This window comes from Blennius ocellaris, assembly GCF_963422515.1.
Source record: "Blennius ocellaris genome assembly, chromosome: 14".
Taxonomy (NCBI): Eukaryota; Metazoa; Chordata; class Actinopteri; order Blenniiformes; family Blenniidae; genus Blennius; species Blennius ocellaris.
The window spans coordinates 18,419,702-18,444,843 of record NC_137663.1 but is presented as its reverse complement, the minus strand read 5'-3'; the positions used below and the strand labels follow the sequence as shown (position 1 = coordinate 18,444,843).

The following is a 25,142-nucleotide window of genomic DNA, read 5'->3' as shown; positions in this document are numbered from 1 at the left end:
TTAACGAAAATGGCGTCTAGTCAGGGAGGTGTGGGAGCTGTCAGTGCTCTACAAAGCCATCACTGCCCGAGCGGACCTCACTGGAGCCCGGGCATCAGCCAGTTCCAGCAGCAGCAGCAGCAGCAGCAGCACCACACGGCCCGCAGCCTGGACCGGGCTCTGGAGGATGCCGTGTGCTCCGGGATACTCAACCTGAGCGGCAGGAAGCTGCGGGAGTACCCGGGGATGAGCTACGATCTGACCGACACAACACAAGCAGGTGGGCTTTTTTTTTTTGTAAATTATTATTTATTTATTTTTGCCGTGCCCTGCTCGAGACTGTGCGAAATCACGCGCCCCGCGTAAGTAGGAAATGTGTGCGGGGTGGATTTAACGCGTGCGTAAAAATGCAGCGTGTCCGCATTGTTGCGTGGATTTTTTAGGGTTTTTTTTGTCTTGATTTCTCGTGAGCGCATCGGCGCGCGTGTGCTCGACCCGTCGGAGTAGGACCACGGCGACCCACTGAGGACTTTGGTGGATTGCAGACAGGGGCGACATGATCGCGGTTTCCTACAGTAGAGTTTAACGAGGGGCTCGGTTGTGTTGAGATCGACGCTTTGAGCAGCGCCCCCCCCCCCCCCCCCCTCTCCACACCCCCCCCCCCCCCCACGAGACACATGAATGAGACGGCAGGCGCACCCAGGCAGGCGCTGAACCCGTGCAGTGGTTTGCACACAGACCTGCAGCTGAAACTGGAGCGCGACATGAATGAAACCTGGGGACGAGATTAAAATCCTCCCCGATTAAAGAAGAACCCAAAAAAAATTGAAGAATGGAAAAACTAAATATTTGAACAGACCAAGTGCTACGTGCATGTGTTTTCACCCTCCCCTCTCTGATTTTCAGCACAGACAAAAGATGCAGGATTCGTGCAGCCTCACCCCTCTTGCATGCATGCCTGCCTGGGTGTACATGCCCACATCGCTTTATGTGGACGATAGAGGAAGAAGGCTCTGGTCTGCTTCTGGTTTTAAGTGCTCGTTGGTGGCCGATGGGGCTTGGATTGCATTGAATTGAGTTATCCTGCTCTGGGTCACCTTATTGTGCAGTCAGGCCAGTCAGCAGGTCAGTATTAGAGTCACGTCTTCGCAGGATGTGCCGAGTGGGGGGTCATACATACTAAGTTTTTATGAGACGTGGTGGTTTAGAGAAGTGCACGCCCCTCGGTTAGACATAAAGGACAGATTGATCGACTGATAGGACTGCATTACAAGAGACTTACGTTGTGAGAGAAATACATCTTCCTGCAAGGCAGATTGAACAATCAGCTATTCTATGGGCTCATTATTAGTCACCCTGTCACTGTCATGGGCGTTTAGAAGAAAGCAGAACCCCACCAATGATAGCCCCCCCTCCCCTGATGTGTACACATGCCATCTGGTGTTACTCTGTCATATGCGGCTCATGGCTCAAGTGGTTCGCTGAGGAGCTGATGATACCCAACATGGTGCTACCTCTTTATATTCACACAGTTTTTACCCCCCCCCCTCCAAAAAAAAAAAAAAAAAAATCAATACATACAATTTGAAATAAAGCAAAAATGTCTGGTGCAGCTTGTCCCTATCATAGACCAGGATTTCCTCTGGTCCCTGGAGCCTAGGTATGGATCGGTAACTGGTTTAGTGGACATTCCAGGCAATACTGACCTATGGATTTTTAGGTTTGTCCTGGTCACCGAGCTTCACTCCCTCAACCGCCTGATGCTGTTCCTGTAAGAAACGCACAAATGCACAGGCAAAGCCTTTTCTGACTTCGAGCTAAGCCTGTAGAAATCTCTGAGTATTGTGCGTGAGCTGCAGACACAACAGGAAGTTTGTGTCAACTATTTCTGGAGTGTTGGGCCATCTTGTACACTCTAATAATAATCACCCTCCTCCCTTTAGAAAAAAAAAAGAGAGAGACTGCCCAAAAAAATTAGAGGTTTGATGGATAAGGCGATTTTGAAATAATTGCTGTTATCTGGGGTGGATGTTACATAACAGTGACAATGATCTAAGGAGATATGTGCATCTCCAAATCAGCCACGCCTCTCATTGCTCGCTTTGACTGTGACTAATGCTGTCCCTGTGAACGCTGCCGTCGTTTTTTCCACCTTTTTTTTTTTTTTTAAACCGCGTCTTCATTTAATTTCTGGTGCCTCGAATGAAAGGTGTGCCAGAAGGAAGTGTCACTCTCTAAGTGTGCAACGAGGGATCAACACCTCACGGCATGCACATTTCTGAACAGCTACTAGGATGCGAAGAGATAGTGTGACACTGTGCTACACACACACACACACACACACACACGCTGTCTTTACATTCAGTTTGCTTCATTGGTTCGCATCAGAAGCCTTAGAGATTGAAACAAAAGACAAGCTCATTTCAGTACAGCTCCTCTCGTCTCTGTTGAACTGGAATTAATGCTTCTCTCAAGCTTTGCTTGAACAGCAGCAGTAAATTTGAAAGTACACTGTGGCCGTGTGGCTCAGTTGGTAGAGCAGGTCATCTTCTAATCACCATGTATCTCTATGACAAAGTGCCCTTGGGCAAGACGCTGATGCACAAGTTGCTCCCAATAGAGGTTGAGCGCTTTGCATGGCCTGTCGCCGTGTGTAAGTGTGTAAGGGGTGAATGTGGCTAACAGCGTAAAGTGCTCAGCTCGGGTCCAGTCATCTGCAATCATAAACTGTGTTGAGCTCAAAACAAACAAACAAGAAAACTAGTAAAAAAAAAAAAAAAAAGAAATAAAGAAAGAAGAACTTAAAACCATCAAGAGCAATTTAAATAAAAAGTAATTTTCCTGTGTGCTTCCTCTTGCAGCTTCTTGCCCAACTGTTGAATCATGAAGACACAGCATTGCAAGCCGGCTCTTATTTGGATTGTGGTCCAGCCCATTTGTTTGGTTTTAGAAAACAAAGAAAGCCGGCGCGAAATGAGTGGCGAGTGGGCCTGCTCACGCTCAGGTGTCTGTTTGCAGAGCACTGCTGGCAGTTTGTCTCCAGACAGTTTGTTTTCCCATGGGAGCGTGAGAGCGCTTCAAGACGCTGGCCTGACCTTCTCAGGAAGGGCAGCGGAGCGGGGCATTAACCGAGGCTAGATGTCCAGGTTTGAATCCCAGCACCCCCCCCCCCCCCTGCCTGCCACCACCCTGCCCTCTTGGGGTACGCACATGTCATAAGTGTGGCGTTTAACTCGTGTGCATTATTCTCAGACATAAGAATAAAGTCTAGACCAGCTGCTGTCCAGTTTGTGTGGCGGCTCAAGGGACGTTACTGAATATCTTAAGACTGTTGTTCTGCCTCCTTGACGCCATATTTTATTTATGATATGTTCAGGAATGTGAATTGCATTAGAAATTGTGGATCGCTGTGAATTTGTTCATGTGACCTGGTTTTATGTTAACGCTTTCCACTGAAGACTCCCACGTGATGTTTTATGTACTTTAGCAGGCAAGGTAAGTATTTTTGTGTGAGTGCATTCAGTGTGTAATTCGACCAAACAGAAAACGAGCCTGCTGGTAATTTCACAACACATTATGAGCCAGAAGCATGTGCGGGGCCTCTGTCGGGTATTACACAAAGTTACTCGAAACAGGTGGAAACATGTTCACCGGGCTCTTTATCGCTTGATATTCGAACGACCTCACGCTCTCAGTAAAACTCAGCGCTTGGTCGCATTCCTTAAGAACTTTTGACTCTTCAAGGGCAGCACCGCACAAGGACAGGAGTATTACGCCGGCAGTCTAGGATTTAATAATCAACCTCTGTCAACAACGTTAGTGCCGCCTTTCAGCGAAGTCCAAACATAATGCAGCCTGACTCAGTGCCAGCGGCTCCATGAGGTCTGGCTATTTAACCCTTTATGGGCCACTGGTTTAAATACATGGAAATACAGTGTCGCACTTCAATCCCTGGGCGTTGTTTCGGGATAGTTCAACACATTCTATTCTTACAGACATCAGCATTCCAGAAGCACTCATCTCAGTGTTTAACGCGTCTATATCGCCACTGTCATTGAACCAATGTGAACTCGGAAGAAACAAGAAGAAATGCGGAAGTGCTGTAACCAAATATTGTCACTTGACCAGTAAAGAGTTAAAAAAAAGAAAAAAACAACAACAACCCTACACTGGCTATTCATACTTGCTGCTCTGTCTTATTTTTTTTCTGTGGCGTCACACAGTCGCTGCTCTCCATGGCTGATTTGTCTTGCACAGCTTGAACCGCTTCGAGGCTCCTACATCGAATTGCAGAGAGAAAATACAATATGCCGAACAATTACAATTGTTCTATACAAAACTACAGTTTTGCAAGCAATCGTTTAAATCCCCCCCCCCCCCCCCCCCCCAAAAAAAAAAACAACGTAAAATGAGATTACTGCTGCACACAGAGCTGGCAGTTTCCTCCCCCGGTGGAAACGCATGCATGTGAGGTTAATTGGCGAGCCTAAAATTGCAGAGGAGTGTGAATGTGTTGGTGTGTGACTCTCCAGCTCTCTGTTTGTCCAGCGATGGCTTGGCGAGATTTCTACTTTGTACCCTGCCTTCGACCTAATGGCTCTATTTGCCATTAGGTCGAAGTGTTGGTTACAATCTGAACCCTCTTTCTGTGACAATGGTATTTAATTACTTTTTTTTTGGTCATCTCTATGACAAACTTAACTCAGATGGTTAAATGTAACACTACGAAACTGGCTATAAACATTCAATTGACAAGTTTTTTTTTTTTTTTTTTTTTTACTGAGAGTTATATTTAATGGAGTTAATCACTGGCCAACACAGACTCATGTTAATAGTACTCTTCACGAGTGCCGGTCAACACCAACACCCTACATTTACTTCCCTAAAGCAAAGCCACTGTTTGTAATACAAATAACTCTGATTAAGTGTTGTACAATTCCACCCACAACCACCGCACACATACACACACACACACACATACAAAAAGTACAAGACAACATCTCACAGAAATCCTGTGCATTGAAAAAGCAGTTGCCTCAAATTTTAGACCATTTCAGCAAAACAATGTACACTTGGTCATTATTGGCATATGAGAATTGCCAATCAAAAGGTAATTTACATAAATGAAAGTCGACATCCATTTACTCCAAAATGCAAAATTTCAAAACTCATTCGAAGTTTCATTCAGTGACTCACTACCCCTCTCCACTGCTGACCAAGACTTTGCTCACGGAACCAAGTTGAAATCTTTTAAAATGAACATCTTCAAAATGAAAAGCCACCAGATTCGGATGTTTCTTCAGAGGTGTTTTCATACCGTCCTCAAAGTTCTTTACAGACTTTTTAAAGAAATTGTACTTTTGCTTCAAGCCACACGTGGGTAATGGATGGTGGTGCTTTGGAATCGGAGTTTGCCCTGGAAATAGTGATTTACAAAAGGTCGTGGCGATCAGAAATCAGATGTTTCATGGAGCAAGTCATACCACGAGTTACAATAAGTAAGAACACAATTTTTTACAGTTTGAGTTAAGAGAAGCAGCAAGTTCCAACAGTGATCATTCCTGTGAGCTGAATCTCCAAACATCAATGGGGTAATTGTGTAAGAGGCACCATGACTGAATAGCAGTAAGGTCGAGATCTTTGCTACTGTCATGCAGTTTTAGTTCACTTGGCTTGATTTTTCTCTGTGCATATCCATCATGAAAAGCTCACACTTCTCTCTGACAATGAACTCAAGGATATGAAGGAGTTCCTAATTAAGTACTGAAACACAAACTGTAATTCGTACTTTTCACTAACAGTGAAAAATCAACGCCGGTAGATTCGCTGTGGCCTGAATTGTATAACGATACTCATACAACGTGTGTCGGTTTCCAATATGTCAAACTGTTAAAAAGAGGAAATGCTTATTAGAGACCTCGAATGGCACGTTGGTCATTTTCTTTTCTTTTTTTCTGAGTTTGAGGGTGTGTAGATTTGGTGGTTATTTGGAAAACTGGCTGGTTTCGTCAGAAGGAATTGAACTGAATGAACCGTGAATGAGAACAGGGTATAACGATCAAACAAGACATTTCCAGTACATTGATTTTCATGTGGGAGCTGCAGTGCATTTTAGAGGAGCATTTTGTGACCACTTTTGGTATTGATTTTGTGTATCGTTTCAGTACTTCTTAATGAATCATTCATGTATAATATTACTCTGCGTGATCTACTCTATCTGAACAAGCTTAAAAAGTTTCAACGTTACAATGGTATTTAATGTCGTAACTGTTGTATTATAAAATTATGAACATATCAACATTTGTCTTAGATGACTCAATCATTTGCAACTTATATCACGACTGTAAATATGAGGGATGTTTGTACTGTAGCACAATGTTTTACAGTGAGTCTCCTTGAGGGGTGCCAGAGATATTCAGATGAGGGAATGAAAGCAAAGATAATTTTTTCTTCGTGAAATGGACACGAATTAATGATAAAATCTAATTTGTAATTCTTGTGAAAGCATATATGACGCTTTTGAATTTTTGACCCATGCATGTATTATGAGTATGAAGCTACTGACAGCAGAGAGATTCATTGGTGGTCCTTATGGCACAAATGGGGGCAGTAAATATGTAGTCTATATGCATGGACTAGAGCTGGACCCAGATATAATGTCTCACACAGAAAATACAGCTGAGCCGAAGATTACCCAATCCCAAAGGCCTCACCGAGCACAAATTAGTCTTTGCAAGCAGCAGGTCACCCACATTGACTTCTAGCACTTAGCGGCAGTGACGGGCATCCCATATGGCTCAGTCATCAAACCTCTCTGCAGCAACTATGCGAATGACCATCAAGCAAGCCGTATGTATCCAGCATGTACGCAGTTGTACCCATCGCTGCCAAAAGCCACACCCACAACCTGCCATACAGACACTGTAGTCACATCTGCTGCAGGGTGCCTCTAATTAACCTCTATAAATCATGCTTCTGTCACATTTCTTCCCTGTTTTCACTGACCCGAGGCCTGTGTTGGTGCTTTACACTCAGTCAGTGTTGTGATGTCTTGTCTTTGTTTCTACACCTTTTCTGAAATTTGTTGCTTATTTATTTGTTAAATAACAACCATTGCTGTTTAGCAACATTCTGTGAGCAGGTCTCACTCGAGAGACTAGCCATCTTCCTGTTTCAGACGTCTTTGTTTTGGGTTTGCTGTGTCATGTATCCAGACATTATCATCAGCACTGCCTTCATAAGTGAAGAGATGGCTGATACAGGGCGACGGTGCAGCGGAGTGGCGCCGTGGTGGAGCGCTCGTCTGGCTGACTCGCCTTTTCCTGCGGGGGCCCTGGGCTACCAGCAGGTGGATTAAAGACCCACTGTGGGCTGCAGATGGTGCGTGGCCTCGGCGGGAGGAGGGAGACGGGGATGGAGACGGACAGGAGAGGCATACAAAGACCGCCTCCACCCCCCCCCCCCCCCCCCCCCCCCCCAATCTCCCAATCGACCCTCATGATTTCACTGCTCAACGAGAATCCCCTGTTGTGGGGCAGGAGGGAGGGAAGGAGGGAGGCGGGGAGGGAGTTGTCTGTATACAGCTGGGCTGTGGCATGAAGGTCCAAGCCTCAGGGAGAAGGGAGAATTTACTCTTAATGGAAAGCGAGTATACACTGTGACCTCAGCTTTGGTCTTTTCCCCATGTGGCAATTTCTGCTTCCCTCAACCTCTTGACTTCTTTTCCATTTGTGCCGCCGCCTGTCTCATGGTCTACTTCTCACTTCTGCTTACGGGCCGTCATCACAGCTCAGGCCATGTGTACAGAGTGAGAGGCTGTCCGATCTGTCATTAAAAGCTTGTCAAAAAGGGAGAAACGCGAATTCGGTTCTCCTCGTAATCATCTGTAAGGCCACCCGAGTGAGGTTAGAGGCTCCAGCGTAAACACAAATCCTTCAGAATATGAGCTGAACGAACACTGGTATATTTATGCTAATACGACCACACCAGACTCCCCCAACGATGGGCCAGTGAGTGTTTGCTTTCAGTAAAGCCCATAAAGCCTAATTGTTTCGTAAAGAGTGGAAGTCGCATGTAATTGCATATATTAAGAGCATGAAGGTGCAGCCATATTTGCTTTCCCAGCAGTGGGGATAAGGCACTTCAGTTATATCGGACAGTATAATTGAAAGCTTTTTGTTTATCTGGGGCTGTGCAGCTCCTCACATAGGTCTCTAATTATCTTGCCACTCAGAGATAATTCAGAAGACAAGCTTGTTCACACACACATGCGAGCGTGCACACACACAAACACACAGATGTGTAGAGGTAGAATCGATACGCGTCTGAAGGTGAATTGTCTTCAAAGCCTTTACAAGTCTCATTCTCATAGGCCCTGGGTATACTTGTGCTTCCTCTTTAAATAGATGCTCTTTGTGTCAGAGTTTATTTCGCAGAAAAACAGAAAGTAAGCAGTGGGAACATGGAATGGTTTTTATTCTGCGCTCGAAAATGTCGGCCTGTTCAAGTGATTCAGCAGCCTTGAAGAACAATGAGCCGATCCTCAGGCTTTGTGAACGATCTATAGACGTGGAAAAAAAAAAAGGTCCACCTCTGGAATGAGTGATGTTTTCGAGGGCGAGCTGACGTTTTAGTATGGTACAAACATAACTGCTGGTTTTCCATGAGTGTATCTGTCATTGAGCTTCATTGGAAGACACAATTTAATGGGAAATTGAATTAATTCTTCTTTTACTTTGAACTCACTCATAGTTAAATGTCCTTGCTTGACCCTCGAAGAAATGTTTGTCAAAGTAGTATGATGATTTACACGTATCAAAAACATGATGTTCATAATATCAGGGTTTATTTAGCAGAAAACAGAAGGGAATCATGTGGGGAAGATGCAATGGTTTTATTCTGTGCTTGGAAATGTCTGTCTGTACAAATGATTCAGCAGCCTTGGGTCACGCAATCTTGATTTTTGTCCAAGGCATTTATAATGCAACTGCCATTTACTTCAGGATCTGTCATGAGCAGATATACAGAATGTTGTGATTCTGAATGACGACAGAAAGCTGAGTAATGAGTTTAACCAGCACTATCCGCTTGAGTGTACTCATTCCCTCGATGTCCGTGGGCTGGAGAGGCAAAGTTGTAAATATTTCATCATCAGCAGCAGATGAGTGAGTGGGAGGCGGTGTCTCATACCCATTGACTGGAGCAGAGATTCCATCCATATTCCTGCTGCAGAGTAGTAACGGCAATTCCTGCGGTTTTCCCATCTGACTGGCTTCATGTGCAAAAAGCAGTGGGCACGAGTTATGTCGTCGGCTCTGACTATGACCAACACTATTTATTTTACGGCCATTTTATAGAGCTTTGTTATCTTAGCATCTCGGATAACATCTTATGGAAGAACCCGTAAAAGCGTGCAGAGTCGCGACAATAAACGAATTCATTGGGATATATGTGAGGATACTACAAAAACCCGTTTCAATCTGGATGATCGAAGCAACAAGAACAATAGGACGTCTAATTTCAGATTTAAATCTAGCAGCAAACTCTCGCATTTAGGTGAAAAAGCACTGAGGAAAAGTACGTTTTCATGAATTTCAGTCCAGACATTAATGTGCCCTTTACAACTAACTTGTTATCCTTTATGTCAATAAAAGCGTTGGACTACAAAAGTAAATGTAAATTACGTAGTCTAGACTTCATTCAAATTCTCTGAGTGTTTGTCCCTGTTTGCTGCTTGATACAACCCAGTTTTCATATACAAATATCCAAAAAGATTTGTGATTCTGTCGTATTTCCCCAGTAGATCGACAAACCAACGGGCCTTTTGGATGTTTTTTTAAAAAAAGAAAGGGTTTTAACTAAATTATGCTAATTCAAATCCTTCACTGTGCTACTTCCTCAGAGAATGATGTTGAAAACTGAGATATTACACTGCTAATAGCAATCAGAGTCCAAGTGAAGTCTGAGACTGATGGTCAATGAGCGGCATGTTACCCACTCCTCTGGCATTGATCCGAACCTCTCAGACACATTTGAACAAAGCGTTATAACCACCTTGCCACCTGTATGTTTGAAGTGGACGTACTTCATTGGCTTCCGTCCTTCTTCCCTGCAGATCTGTCCAAGAATCGTCTGACAGAAATCCCCCCTGAGGTGTGTCTGTTTGCCCCCCTGGAGTCACTCAACCTCTATCACAACTGCATCAAGTGCATCCCCGAGGCCATCATCAATCTGCAGATGTTGACATATCTCGACATCAGGTAAGTCACTGCGAATTTGACATACTTTTACTGATCCGCCCCCGTCTCACTCCGCTTCGGTTCAGTTTTAATGTCTCCGTCGAGGTGCGTGTTCCTCTTTCAGCGCGCCGACGGGGCACAAATGTTCACACGAAGGAGAGACGCTTCCTCTTTTGCTGGAAATCCAATCCCCCCAATTACTGCATTTTCACTATCGGCATGGCCTTGTGTTCCATTTTTTTCTGAATGTAGGCCAACATTTTGTGTTTCTCTGCAGCCGAAACCTCCTGTCAGTCTTGCCAAAATACCTGTTCAACCTCCCACTCAAAGTTCTGCTCGTGAGCAACAACAAGCTTGTGTCCGTCCCCGAAGAGATCGGCAAGGCCAAAGATCTGATGGAGCTGGTGAGCGGTGTGCATCCGGCAAGTGCATGCAGCGCTGCAGATTGCGCGGCCTTCATAACCCCATTTCCTTTGCTCTGCCTCTCTTTTACAGGATGTGAGCTGTAATGAAATCCAGGTGCTGCCAGCACAGGTTGGGAGGCTGCACGCCTTACGGGAACTCAACATCAGGAAGAACTGTCTTCACATGCTGCCTGAGGGTCAGTCCAGCATCCTGCCCCCCCCCATTTTGCTCTTTAAAAATGCCTTCCAGCAGATTTTTGTGCAGATTTCTGCCAAGCATGTCCACAAACATATCACCCAAATGTGTGTGTGTGTGTGTGTGTGTGTGTATGTGTGTGTGCTTGTAGTTTGTATGTGTTTGTAAGTGCAGTGACTCTAATAACTGTGTTCCTAAATGTATTTCAAAGGGTAATTTACTAAATCGCTTAATTGGATATAAATAGAAGGAGGGAAACAACTGTGAGAGAACTTGTTCTCTGCTGTGAAACCAACCTAAAAGAGGGCAGCCAACCTTTTTTTTTTTTGGCTGCTCAAGAGCCCACATTCATGGTAATTAGGGTGGGCACAAGCAGTGGCTTTCACTTTCCCTACTGAAATCTCTCACTTGAATTCTCAAATGTATCCTATCAGTGGAAGTGTTTAATCACATTGTGGCCCTCACTGTTTTTTTATTTAAACTCACCATCTCTGGTTTGAGCCAATTACTTGAACTTCAGCAGCACATTACAGTCAAATCTGTCACATGGATTCCTGCACTGTTAACCCTCAGTTTATCCAGTTTTAACTGTAGCAAGGACGATAGGCTTTAAATCGTATTAGTAATATCACGATTCAAATAGCAATAACATGAATACAGCATAATTTTTTTTTTTTAACCCCACCCATTCTTGTGATAAAAACCTTTGGGCATATCTACATATTATAGAGCAATAGTCATGACTCCAAAGGTAATGTATTACACATTGCTCCTTCTTTAAAAATATGATAAAACTCCTTTTTTTTTTTTACTTATTGCTCTTAATCACAAAAAAATCACTTTTTGTCTGTTTTCCTCCCAAACCTATTTTCCCCTTTTGCTTACCGGTATTTTTTTCCCTTTTAAACCACATTGTTTAATATTAATTTTAGACATGGACTACAACATCGCTTTTTTGAGACGGGAAGGCCAACATCCAGAGTTAATGGCCTTATCTCCATGATCTCAACTTCAGTAGTTAATCAACGCTTTAAAAGAAATCTTATCTCATAGATTCAATCATGGAAACGGCATGTGGCAAGAATTGAAACAGTTGTTGCACCGGAGCAAATAAAACCCAAAGCCAGTGACTGCATTTTTGTTTTAGTATGATTTTGAATAATTCATTCTTGAATCAACAGCTTTACAGAGCTGCAATCCTTGAGTGCATTTATAAGAATTAATGTTTTGTTTTTTTAGTCAACCCAATATAAACAGTGTGAGACTGAGCTATGGCCGAGGTTTCATGGTGTGACATGGTGGACTTTAATTGTATGAGAAAACTTGCAATACACTTCCCATAATCGGTGCGTAAAAAACTCGGTTGCTCACTTGTTCTCTTCTCTGTACTGGCAGAGCTGGCTGACCTGCCTCTCATCCGACTTGACTTCTCCTGCAATAAGATTACAGAGATCCCTGCAGCCTACAGGAAACTCAGGCAACTGCAGCACATCATCCTCGACAACAATCCTATGCAGTCTCCACCCGCACAGGTATGTGCACACCACCTCGTATTTGTATTTCTGTTCATATGCAGGATCAATCATGGTTCTCAGTGGCTCTCCTGTATTTCCTCAACATTGCCGTGTTGAACGTATTGAAGCGCAGTTTATAACGATTTTGGTACAATTGCACCATCTAGTGGGTGAAGTGAAATAGTCCCTGCAGTGAGGACAATCATTAAGTGTTGAGATGATTATTTCACCTTTATGTGTTTCAGATTTGTCTGAAGGGTAAAGTGCACATATTCAAGTACCTGAACATTCAGGCCTGTAGAATGGACAAGAAACCCGACACACTGGATCTCCCCTCGTTAGGAAAACGCTGCCTTCCTCAGCCACTAACAGACAGGTAACGACACATTTACCGAGTTTAACATGCTTTTACTCATCATTAACGAATACACACATTTGTCAGGGTTCTTATTATCTGAAGTGGCAAAGCAACTGAGTAATTGGATCGTGAAAACATTAAAAAGCTGAATTTAGCAGAGAGAAGCTGTAATAGTTGACAAATTAAACTTTATGTTTCTGTTTAGAAAATATTTAATAGTTCCGTTGTACATATCGGTACTTTAAATATAAAACTATATGTGTCCGTTGAAATTCCTTATATTATTATCATTATAAGGTTTATGCACTTCTGCTCGGCCACTGAATGTACTTTAGCCTCTTTTTTTCCATCACACAATGGATGAATATTGTATTAATGATCGTGATGTTTTTCACATAATTCCAGCATAGAAGATTTTTACCCCAGTAAGAACCACGGGCCTGACTCTGGAATCGGTAGTGACAATGGTGACAAGAGGCTGTCGACAACAGAGGTCAGCAGACAGTTTGGCAAATACTTAGAATAATCAACGTGTGTGTTTCTACTGTTTGTTAGTGTACAATATTTTAGGCAATGTTAAACTGCAGTAAGTATTTAATTTCTTTGTTTGGCTTCAAGCCGTAGCATTCACAGGGTAGATGGCAGTTGTGAAAAAAAAAAAAAAAACTGGCAGAGGATGAAAGGAGACGCCCGGCAGACTTGACAAAACAATGCCTGTGTAGGTTTGGCAACAATGGGGGAAGCAGGTGGGAAGACAGGAGGGTGGTCAGGGGTGAGCGACTGAGGTGACAGACGAGGAATAATTGATTCGAAAATGTAGAGAGTCATGTGGAAATCTGTCACCTTGAGATTCAGATGTAGGGAAATTCATGCAACTGCCTCTTTGTTGTTGTGTTAAGTCGAAAAAAAAACTATATTGTACTTGATTTCTTCTATTTTTATGACAGCAGAATTCTTCTTCTTTGTCTGTATCTGCTTCTCCTTCTTCCTCCCACTTGCTCCTGCTCCGGATTCCCAGTGGATTATCTTCCAATACCCCTCTCTCTCTCTCTTGTACTCTCCTTCCTGTTTATTCTCCTTCTCTACATCCATGAACTCATTCTCTCGCCAGGCAGATCCATCCCAAGAATCTCTCCAACATACGCACAACCGAACCATCTCAACCCCGTCCCTTTTACTTTCCCAATAAACTATTTCCAAAACAAACTGCTCATCTAATGTACTCCTCCTTAATCCAGTCCATTCTTGTGGCTGGGTTATCCACAGCCCGGGGAAAGAAAAGAGAGAAGCACGGGGAGAATCAAGGCCATTTCTTTGAGCTTCTCTGACACCTTGTTTTCTTCTGCAGCCGTCAGACGACGACACCGTCAGCCTGCACTCTCAGATTTCAGAGACAGCCCGTGCTGACGCCCTCTCACTCCTCTCCAAAATGGACTCTTGCAAAGGTTACCGAAAATAAGTATCACATATTCGCTTTGAAAGCAATAACAGAGACACGGGGTTGTTGAATGAAGTGCCTAAAAAAAAAAAAAAAAAAATGTGACAGTTTATTTGATGCACGCGGATGCTTCCTCCTCCCTCTATCAGATCAGGATCTCTATGACTTTATAGAGCCCAACCCCGATGAGGATCCTGCTCTGTCAGAGTGTGATGGGCAGCAAAGCAGTCACGTGTCTTGTATAAAGGTACACCTCCGTCTGTCTGTCTTTCCTTGATTAGCACAAATTGCCAGAGTTGTTTTAGTTCAACTCTTGGAAGACTTTGATAGAAATGTGTAACAAGTCGTTTGTTGGTGGAAGATTCATTGAGAAACTGTCTGTTTCTTTGTCAATGACAGATTTGTGCTTGCATATCTTTCAGGAACTTGAAAAAGTTCTAAATATGTCTCACCAAAGCAAAGATAAGGACAGCTGGAAAGAAGAGTCGGGGTGAGTTTTATCTTTGGATTGCACGAGTCAGACAAACAGCTCTGGAGCAGCGGCTCATCTTTAATGTCTGATGCTTCAGTTGGAACCTTTTTTAAAATTTTGTACGTATTTTCCAACAATACGGTGACGCTAATGTCAATAGATTTGCAAAATATTCTGGGCTCAGCTCGCTGATGTGCAGCTGAATCCATTAAGAACTTTTTTTTTTTTTTTTTTAAAGAAGACACTGACATTACCATACTCTATCCTCATTCAGATCCAGTAACGTTTCATTGAACTAAAATGAAACATTACCAGTTATGATTAGTTACCTGAAGGAGATCATTCACTGTATCGCCACCTAAAGGTTTGAAACAGTTCAGCTCTACATGTTGAAGCTTTCCAGAGAAAGAAACTTAATGCCAGAAAATACACTACAGGAGGGGCGACGCACAAGCGCAAGGATCCAAAACCTCTCATAAGAAAGAGCGAGGAAGACTAAAAGGACATGTGTTTTACGTAAAAGCAAGCGTGTTATTCGTTTCCGACAAATAACACCTGTTAATTGTCTATTTTTTGCAGCTCCGATAAAGAGCAGCTAGTTGAGGAAGAGGATGATGAGCTGAAAGAGGTGCTGGATCTGAGGAAGATTGCAGTGCAGCTTTTGCAGCAGGAACAGCAGAACAGGTGTGTGTGTGTGCGTGTGTGTGTGCGTGTGCGTGTGTAGCTCGAATTTTATGTAACGCAATGGAACAAGATGGCGAGTCTTTGTTTGTTCTTCTACTTAAGCCTCATGAGTCTCTCTGCTCTTAGTTTCTTCAACTCTTCAGACTCGCTTTACGTTTTCAGTATTTCCAGAACTGTGTACATTGCTGCAGTCCCTCCCAGCTTCCGTTCACATGCTCTCTAAGCTCATCTTTTTGTTTCCTGCTCCCTCCCTGGCTTCTGCCTTGTGCTTCTGCTTGATGTACGGCTCGTAGACGACGGTCCCTCATTTGCAGAGCAGAAAGTCTTATTCACCGACGGAGAGTGACTGGCCGAGCACACAGGTACTCAGACTTTCATTCCAGTGGGTCAGTGGAAATTGATCTTATAAATACAACTGGTCTTTGCGATTTTGAGGCACTTGCGCTTTACTTAAGTATTCACAGTTAATGCCGTTTAACAGTGAAATACTCAAATTTTTGCTCCACTAAATTAGCAGAGGATTTCACTGGATAAATGACGGCACAGTTTGCGTTCTGATGCTGAACATGAAGGCACATTTAACCATGGTCACACAAAAGGTTTTTCCATTAAATTGCAGTTTTTATTTCACTGAATTTGAAATTAATGAAATAATTTCCCCCCCAAATAGTCAAACTTAGAACAACGGTAGTGCTAACCAAAGTAGTTTTCAATATGTCTGTTGCTATTAATATTATGAGGACCTGCTCGAATTTATCCTGTGACACCTTGGAGAGGCCCACATCATCATCCCTTCTCGGTGAGCCTCACCGAACTAAGCTGACTGCGAGACATATCAGGATTTCTGTAGTCGTCGGCAATGGCAACCTGCAATTAAGGCTTGCGTCCTCGCGGTCGGCACACACTGTGCAGCACTAAATAAAAAAGCACTAAATAGATGTTTGAGATGTGTCGTCTATCTTGTAGGGGCTGACTTTGCAGCTTCAGTGAAAAAGTTTTACAACCTAATCTCAGCACCAAGTTTTAAAAGCAGCCACAAGGGCGCAGTGTACTTCGGTTCGTCGGTACTACTGCACTGCTTTTGCACAGGCGTGGAAAGTGTTGAGCACCTCCAGCAGCTACAAGAACAATGTGAAAATGTACAAGTTCCATTATGAAGCACGTTTCCCCTGAGTATATGAATCTTTTCCTGTTGCCTATTGTTAAAAGGTTAAAATAGCACTTTCAGATATGATCGAATTCTTATGCAGTGAAAAGTACTTTTGCTGCTGAAGGGGGCTCGTCCCAATTGATTTGCTGACTCTGACCATTTGTAGAATTGTTGCCACACTGACTAAACTCTGAATGCATCAAACATCCTTATCTTAACATCTTCATCTCTCCCTCTGCAGGTTCCTGAGTCACTCTGGAAGCTCCGGCAGCAAACCGAGGCTCCCGCCGCAGGCTGCTCGCAGGTGCGGCTGCAATATCACTTTATTTAGAAAAACGGTTTAAAGAAAGCACATTACACAGAGTGGAGTCATCGTACAGGCTGAACACTTAATGATCTGTCCCCTCATTCTCTTTAAAATAAACTATACACACACATGTATGTATGTATATACTGTATGTGTGTGTGTGGAGTTTATGATATCTTCTTCACTATGACAGAACAGACATTCACTTGCTGAAATACTTCCAAATTCAAATTTTTAAACCAATAATGTTATTGAAAACCATTTGACAACTTTTGAAAAGAACTTATTTTCAAGCCGCTGTAACATTTTCAAGGTAATAGGAATGAAATCACCATATAAGTATTGAGAAATCTGTAAAAACAACAACATTCGACTGACAGAAATCTTCCTTATTTCATTGTTTATTGAGAAGTGTCGTGAATTCGTCTCGCCTCATCCTACGGCTGTCATTTAATATAATGTGGTATTCAAAACAAAAAGGTACCTAAAATTGATTGATTAGCATAACAATAACAAGGTTGTAAGATGTTTCTTGTGTTGTGATTTCAGCGCCTCTTTGGATGAAGGGAGTAGCGGCGCCTCGGTGTTGAGTGGGCAGGTACAAACTCATTTCATGTCTTTATAGTCACATGTCCTCATTTAGAGCATTAACATTGGAGATGTTCTCACTCTCGGGATGTGAAATGAACTCGATGTGCATGTGTCTTGCAGCCTTCTTCCTCTTGCTCCTTTGACGGCAGCTTGAAGACGGATCAGTGTGATTCAGAGCCAAAGTGGCCAGAAATCCCACCCGTCCTCAATCAGAATGAAGACCGCAAACGGAACAAGTACCTAAGAAAAGACTATTTAAAGGTAAAAGCGTGCACATTATCAATAATTTACCTTGCGATATCTCGGCGTGAAATGTAAATGCTTTGGCAATCAGAGGCCTGAGGCCTGACCTTCATTTTAATGTAAAGCTTTATATATAATTTAGCTGACTGCTGATATGGAGAGATAACTTTCCGTGACAATACCTTCACTGTGCATGTATATCCACCAGGCGTGACGCTGGAGCAGATGTAGTGATGTTTCTAGTGTCAGTAGAGTCAGCAAATGTTAAGTCTTCAGATATAAAAAAGATAAAAAATAGAATGTTGTTTTTAATGTATAGTAATATTTCAACTGCAGCAGCATGTCCTCTCTCAAGTTCTCCGTCATTGTCTAAGACCAACTGAAAGAAATGAACCGAAACTGTAATCATCAAAGGATGATGTTTTATTTGTGTCTCTTGACAGTACAAGTGTCAGAGCGCTCGTAAAAACTCCGGCGGGAACGACGACTGTGAGGTGGGTGTGAGAGACACCGTGCGCCGACTCAGTTCAAGCCAGTGATCCTGATGTCGGAGACGTTTCCTCACCTTAATGACCTTTTTGTCTGCAGGACGGGCTGCGCAGCACAGATTTCAGCACCTCTTTGACAGTGTTTGGACTCAAGCCTAGATCAGGTAAACAATAAATGCATTCTGTCCACTGTGCGGTTCGGGCTTTGTCCTTTTCTGCAGTAATATTGTCGAAGATTTCCATCTTTCGGTAAACAGGGTTAGGGTTCAAAGTTCACAAGTGGATATATAATGCACACATCCATGTGAGAGATAACATGAGAAAAAGATATTTTTTTGCCCCATGAACTTGTCCTTTCAGTTCCAATTCCAAAAATTTAATATGGCTCTTCCTGATAATTTTGTAAAGCGTCAACGGTAGGTGTTCAAGCCAAGGCTCACTTCACTGGGATGAATGTTTCTTTTGTTAGTCTAAATATTTCTGCTGTTGGTGCGCTGACACAATTTCTCTGGAAATGCAATCAGCTTTCTAGTGAACTCACTCCCCTAATATGGCGCCCTGGGGCCAATATGAAAAAAAAGAAAGAAAGAATTTCCTCAAGGGAAACAATACAGTATGATTAGTTTCATTAGTTTTCTTTGGCAACGCTAAATGTGCAAAATCCATGTTTTCACAGACTCACCCTTGCACTTACAGGGAAGTAGCTCGATTTCACTGTTAACATCACTTGAATCTTGCCTGTGAATCTCAGTGTTGTATTGTTTGCTGCTTGTATAAAAACTCGCTCAATAAATCCGACACAACTATGACTTTTATTTCAAATCAAAGTTATTCTTGTGTTTGCCACTTTTACACACGTGGAAAATCACCCTGTTTCGGCCCGTTTGCCTTACGTTTGACACCCAACAACTCAAGGTTTTTCTGTAATCAAAGCATCCTGTTTTGTTTTGGGTTTTTTTGGTTCTTTATGTGTTATGTGCACATCAGAGAGAAAAATCTCCATCCTTAAAATGCATTGAAATAAATAAAAAAAAAGAAAATGACATGTCTCCAATAACATTAATGCTATAAATACATAGTTTAGTTGTACGATATTCAAAGCAGGTTTCACCTACTTCGTTGCAGGTTAGAGAATCTCTTTTATTAAAAATCAAACAAAAAAATGAGCTTGAATTATCTTGCTCACTCTCTTTAAACTTTGATTTTCATCATTAAACACCCATAAATCTAAAAACAATATATTCAATATTGTGTGCTCGTAATTCCAGAGAAGATTTATTAAAGTGAAAGAATCATTTCATGCACAATTGTATGATAGATACTCCTCGACACTGCCTGTGCTATCAAACTTGTGAAATATACTGTAGTTCCCTGTTATCTACATGAGTAGCTTTGAGTTATGGCCATGTCAATTTGCCGCATCACTGAGATATGTTGTGTTGAATCTTGTCAGATGTTCACAGTCTTTCTTTGTTGTCTGGAATAGAGAATAGTTCAGGTGCCCCGAGGTTGACATGCACCGTGAGTTATTAGACACCTTCAGCTTGGTTTGTGTAACCCACAGTATTTCCTCTATCAGCCTTCACCAGAGGAAGCCGGCAGGAGTACAACTCAACAGACCCCAGTTTCACCATGAGGAGGAAGATGGAGCACTTACGGGAGGAATTGGAGCAGATAGGACTCCTGCGACAGGTCAGAGAAACACGGAGCTTCGTTGTACATTTGTGCTCGGCGCATGACACTGAGTCACCGTGGCGTGTGAATCGTGGCGTGTGAATCATGTATCTGACACCTCAGTGACCTCTTTAACGTTCAGGGATACAGCAAGCAAGTTTCATTCACTCAGTAGAAAGACAGAACTCGAGAGCTTCTTGGAAAAGATCTCATTGTATTCACAGATATTTCACATTCCAAAGTGGGTTGATTTTATTTTTAGCAGCAAATATTATATTAATTATGGCCATTGCTTAAATGCAGTTGATAATTGCTCTGAGCATTTTAAATTCTATGTCCAATGATGTCCTTGTACCGCCATCGCAGGCCCTCCAGCCGTAGATTGCAAAGTGATTTAGATGCAAGTGACTGCTTCTGTCTGACTCCATGGTTCTTTCCCAAAAAAACCAAAATGAGATTAGTGGAGGTTAAGAAGTTCAAGAATCATGTGGTCTTGTGGACCAATGATAGAGGTTGTTTCAGTTTTATTAAGACCATTCGTGACAAGTGATGTCCACACCCTTAAACACCTCTTGGCTACAACAGGTCTGATTCGCAGGAATGAGCATTTATAAAGCCTGGTAAGGTGCCAGTGACAATACTTTTTTTGAAACAACCTTTCAGACACACAGCAGTCTTTCATCTTTAGCACTACCACCTCATAGAGAGATAAGATATAGTTTTGTTGTTCAGGCAGGAAACCTTGGTGGACGATCGTCTGATCAGAGCAATGACAGAGAGGCATTGTAAAAACGACAACAAAACAACGCATCCGATATGTCTCAGGCAGACAATCTCTATTTCACAAAGCATTCCATGTTGCATTCCATGCTCTTTGGGGGCTCAGTTAGTAGAAAGCCACGCTTCAATCACACGTCCGGTCTGCTTCTTGGTTGGTCAAGCTTTGGGGTCTTTGACAGTCGCATCTTTGGTCTCCTCTTCGTCCCTTGTCCATACCTTGAGTCATCGGTGTCTTTGCATGTGAATGGTGCACGTGATTAACAACGTACAGCACGACTGCTGGGACTGCTAATGCAGTGGAAAAAAGTGCCATTTAAGAAAACTCTACTGAGTTTTTCTCCAGAAATTGAGAGAGGGGGTCAAACAGAAGCGACAAAGCAAGAAGTCTGCGGTCCGAGTTTCAGATTTGCATAACCCAGAACAAAAAAAATAAAAACTCCACTCAATACACTGTAGACGGGTTACTTATTACTCAAAAATGGAAAGCGGTAAAGACTCACGATGTGTCACAGTACTTGATTGTATCTGTTGCACTGTTTTGACGACGGTACCCGTGTGCACAAGCTCTGAACATTTGACTGGCAGCTGAGATAGTTCTGCCCTGTTGCCGATGACGCCTCCTGAGGATTTCAGATCGTCATTGAAACCAAATGACGTCAATTACATTTGTTTCAGATCTAGAAATGTAGGCAACTTCTGGATGCAGAATCCTGTAAAGTTTTGTCATTTTGTCAAAGTTTTGTCATGAAATCAGCCCTGAAGTTCATCTGTCACCTCATTCTGGTTGTCAGGGATTATTGGACGTGGCTAAAAAGACACTATTTGCCTGTTTTGGACCACTATTATCCGCTCAGTGAGTTTTAGTGAAAACAGGATATCCTCAGGCGAATGTTACTTTTAAATCTAACACAAAAAGCAAGTTGACACTCCTTGATTTGTTCTCGAGGGCTAATGTTACAACAGGTTTCCTGAAAGTTTCAGTTTGTTATTTAGTTTGAATAAATTCACTAGTCTTCTTGGTAACCAATTACACTCATGTGATTTTGTGGCACCAGAAAGTATCCGCGTGCTGCTACTTATACTTGAAGCTGCTTTAATAATACTTTTTATTTCACAGGTAAAGCCTGAGTGTGATTGATAACTAAAGGATTAAAAAAAACAAAAAACATGAGAATGTTGACAGGGAAGAGAAATCTGCAGTGAATAATTTCTTTTGAAAATCACACAGTTTTCCCTAAAAGGTGGAGAGCATCTATTAGAGAGCAGTGGTCTGATTGGATGTTGTTGGTTTGTCCACAGAACATCGAGGCCAGACTGAAGGTGTTGCTTCCGGATGATGTTGGAGCTGCTCTAATGGATGGAGTTGTTCTTTGTCATTTAGCCAACCACATTTGTCCTCGGTCTGTTGCCAGCATCCACGTACCATCACCTGCAGTGGTACGTACTAATTGCACGGTGTTATGTGACAAATTACATTAGTATACACTTTCTTGTGTTTTTGTTTGTTCTGCTTTAATTTGACTCCTCTTTATTCCAGCCGAAGCTGAGCATGGCTAAATGCCGCAGGAATGTGGAGAACTTCTTGGATGCCTGCAAGAAGCTGGGAGTGCCGCAGGTAATTGTGTCACTGATTTGTTATCATATTACTGGAGCAAGAGATCATGACGATCTGATTGGTTGTACGTCGACCATATCCTTCATGTGTTATTGCAAATGTTATCGCTGACAACATCACTCACATCCCTAATAGACATCAAGAGATGATGTGTTATTGTGTTTGGCTAAAGGGAGGCTGACAGTGAGAAGCTGCTAAACTACCGTGATGCTCTTTCTGCTTGAACTCAGGACCAGCTTTGCCTGCCTCATCACATCCTGGAAGAGCGTGGCCTGGTGAAGGTGGGTGTGACTGTTCAGGCTTTGCTGGACCTGCCTGCGATGAAACCCACCCAGCTGTCGGCGGCTTGACGCGAGCCTCAGCTTGCATCCGGTCCGAAGTCGTCCAACGTGCCCCTCTTCAAAGCCCAAACATGCACCTCCCTGCCGGGGACCAAAGAGCCCGTCTGCGGGGGCGAGTACCCAGTGGCCCGCGTGTCTCTGTGGAGCTTCGGACTGACTGAATTGGGAGACCAGAGTGACGAGACGCCTCCGTCTTCTTGTATGAAGTCAGCCGCTGCCCATCTCCTGTCCATCACATTTTTTTGCCAGTGTCCTGTTCCTTGCTCTTGGGGGGGGGGGGGGGGGGGGAGTCGCTCTGTTTTCGTGTGATGGTGTGTTTCCTGAGCGGCACAGTTCAGTCTTGCTGAAGAGACAGACATGACAGGATGCCTGTAAGAAGACCCGTACGTTGCTCTGAGCAGCGATTGTTGAGTCTGCAAGTGCCACTTCGGACATTTTACACAACTTGTGTCGGACACGTTGGCGGTGACAAGACAACAGACACATAACTCACTCTTTCACTGAAGCTGCTTTGCAGACTCAAACTCTGAAAAAAAAAAGAAGAATTGCGGGGTTGTTACGCTTGAGATTTCTTTGTCACTGTTTTCATCAGGCCCCTTATTTATCTTCTTTTGTGCTGCCATATCGGAATCATACAAAATGTGTATTTATTTGCTACCTGCAGCCTTTGAGCAATCACATCGACCCAGTTATTTAAGGTAAATGAAATGCTGGAATTGGTTTTGGTGTTTCGTTTCAAGAGGATCTGCCACAGTTCTGTGTGTTCCAGGTACCTTAAAAACTGTTCTACAAATCATGTGCTGAAGTTCTCTCTGAGTAAAAGCCCGGGCAAAGTAACATTCGATCACTGTGAGGACATGTACTAGGCAAAAGCATAACATCCAGGTTTGTAGCATTTTCTTAGCATACATGCATTTTTAATTTTTTTTTTAAAAACAATTTTCTGGCTTTGAACTTTTCTAAAGGTTTTATACTTCCCAGTGATTCACATGTTTCACTTCCTCCTTTTCTGTGAATTGCACCACAAAGGTCTGTCGTCCTACATGCACAGCAGTTTGGATTTCATTGCTTTGCACACCCTCGGATAAAATGTGTTTGTACTGTATGGTTTTCTGGGAAGGAGTGGCGTCAGTGACGGGCTTCTGGGTCAGCAGAGGGTTCAGTGCTACTCGGACGCAGTCACTTCTGCCAAACTTTACCATATGCTGTGAGCTTCTCCCACCGAGGCCGTAAGTGGTTTTCCGATTATATTTCATAATTTCAGGGAAATTAAATTATTGATTTATTTCTCTATTTGTTTTACTCTTATATGTTGTTGCATTGCAAGTCTTTAATGCTGACTTAGTGCTGTTTATCTATGTGAATGACTTTACGACCACAATTATAAAAGTAAGCCGACTTTACACATTCAAACTTTTCAATTCAGAAGATTGTTGACAATGTGGGACATCATCACAAGACAAGCACTATCTTTTCATGTCTTTTGGACTATATGTTCTAGACACACTCCACAAAAACAGAGAAAGTTACTTGAGGTGGAAAAACAAACACGCTGCCTCCAGTCACTTGAGTTTCTCTTGAGGTATAACATGTTCTGGCCTGTTCTTGCTGTCGCTACTATTAACCCTAAATTTAACTTAACACAGATCCTATCCTAAACCTCAAACCATATCTTTACCTATAATTGTATTGATTCCTTCATCACAGCCTGAGTTTCTGTCATTGTCATTGTAGAGTTAAGTATACAAGAACAAGCGCACACAGTTCAAACTGTACAAAAATACTCCATTTGACATGGTGGACATGCTAAAATGTGCATATCTGATTCTCTAGCATCTCTGCAAGTTAAGTACAAAACAAGACCCAGTTGCATTTTATTTTGTGCCGCGTCAAAGCATTTGTTATTCTTATCTGTACCTGCACCTTTTTGAAGCAGTCTGTTCACAGCCCACGTGGTCATATGCCATTTTTGTCTCAGCTGCACTGTACATGATGTTAAATGTCCTATTTGGTTGGCAAAAGGATTCTATTAATCATATCTAATTAATAAAGACTTAAGTTTAGGAACATCTACTGAACATTCAGGTTTAGGCGAGAGTCGAATGTGTTTGGGTAAGATTATTTTAGACACCCTCAGGCAGCAAGTGTTCCAATAAGGCCTGTAGTACATGAACAATCACAACTTGCTCTGAAAAGTGAGGTAAATTATGTGATTGAGCAGCTGTATTGTTTGGCATTTAGACCAATCTTTGACTAAACTGCCATTTTTGCTGATAGTGCCAATAAATGTCAGCTTCGGCGCTGTAATAATTTCTTAAAATAACAGACACTAACAGAGGATCAACTCCTGATTTGTGACTGAATGTCATAATCCTTTGTTTACATTGCCACAAGTGTATGCACTGAAACTGCAAATTTATATGGAAAAAAAAAAATCTTTTAAATAGGATAAACACACACTTTGTTATCTGGGTAAGATGTAGCAAATAATGATGATGAAAATTTCAGATTTTTAAAAGTGAACAAATACGCAAAACATTTGACTCTCCTAAAGACATAACATTTTGTGCCTTGAAGAATTTTTTTCTTCTTCCCTCAAGTTATTTTATAATTTGATTTTATTATTTATTTTTATCCCATGAATCATAGCTTCAGCTGTACACATTGATG

The 25,142-nt window shown here is 42.5% G+C and overlaps 1 protein-coding gene across 1 annotated transcript; it reads left to right on the top strand.

Annotated features, from left to right (window-relative positions):
• On the top strand, nucleotides 1-22,481 carry lrch2 (leucine-rich repeats and calponin homology (CH) domain containing 2; the record flags this gene model as incomplete). The annotated part of the gene is given in 22 exon segments (XM_080508223.1): nucleotides 1-259; nucleotides 10,094-10,238; nucleotides 10,495-10,621; nucleotides 10,713-10,818; nucleotides 12,213-12,349; nucleotides 12,577-12,707; nucleotides 13,095-13,182; nucleotides 14,038-14,134; nucleotides 14,277-14,374; nucleotides 14,550-14,617; nucleotides 15,179-15,283; nucleotides 15,577-15,645; nucleotides 16,675-16,737; nucleotides 17,290-17,341; nucleotides 17,343-17,441; nucleotides 17,443-17,592; nucleotides 18,018-18,068; nucleotides 18,163-18,226; nucleotides 19,642-19,754; nucleotides 21,816-21,953; nucleotides 22,054-22,131; nucleotides 22,362-22,481. Coding segments are annotated over 22 exon segments (2,349 nt in total). The 5' UTR covers nucleotides 1-9.
• Between the last annotated feature and the right edge of the window lie 2,661 nt (nucleotides 22,482-25,142).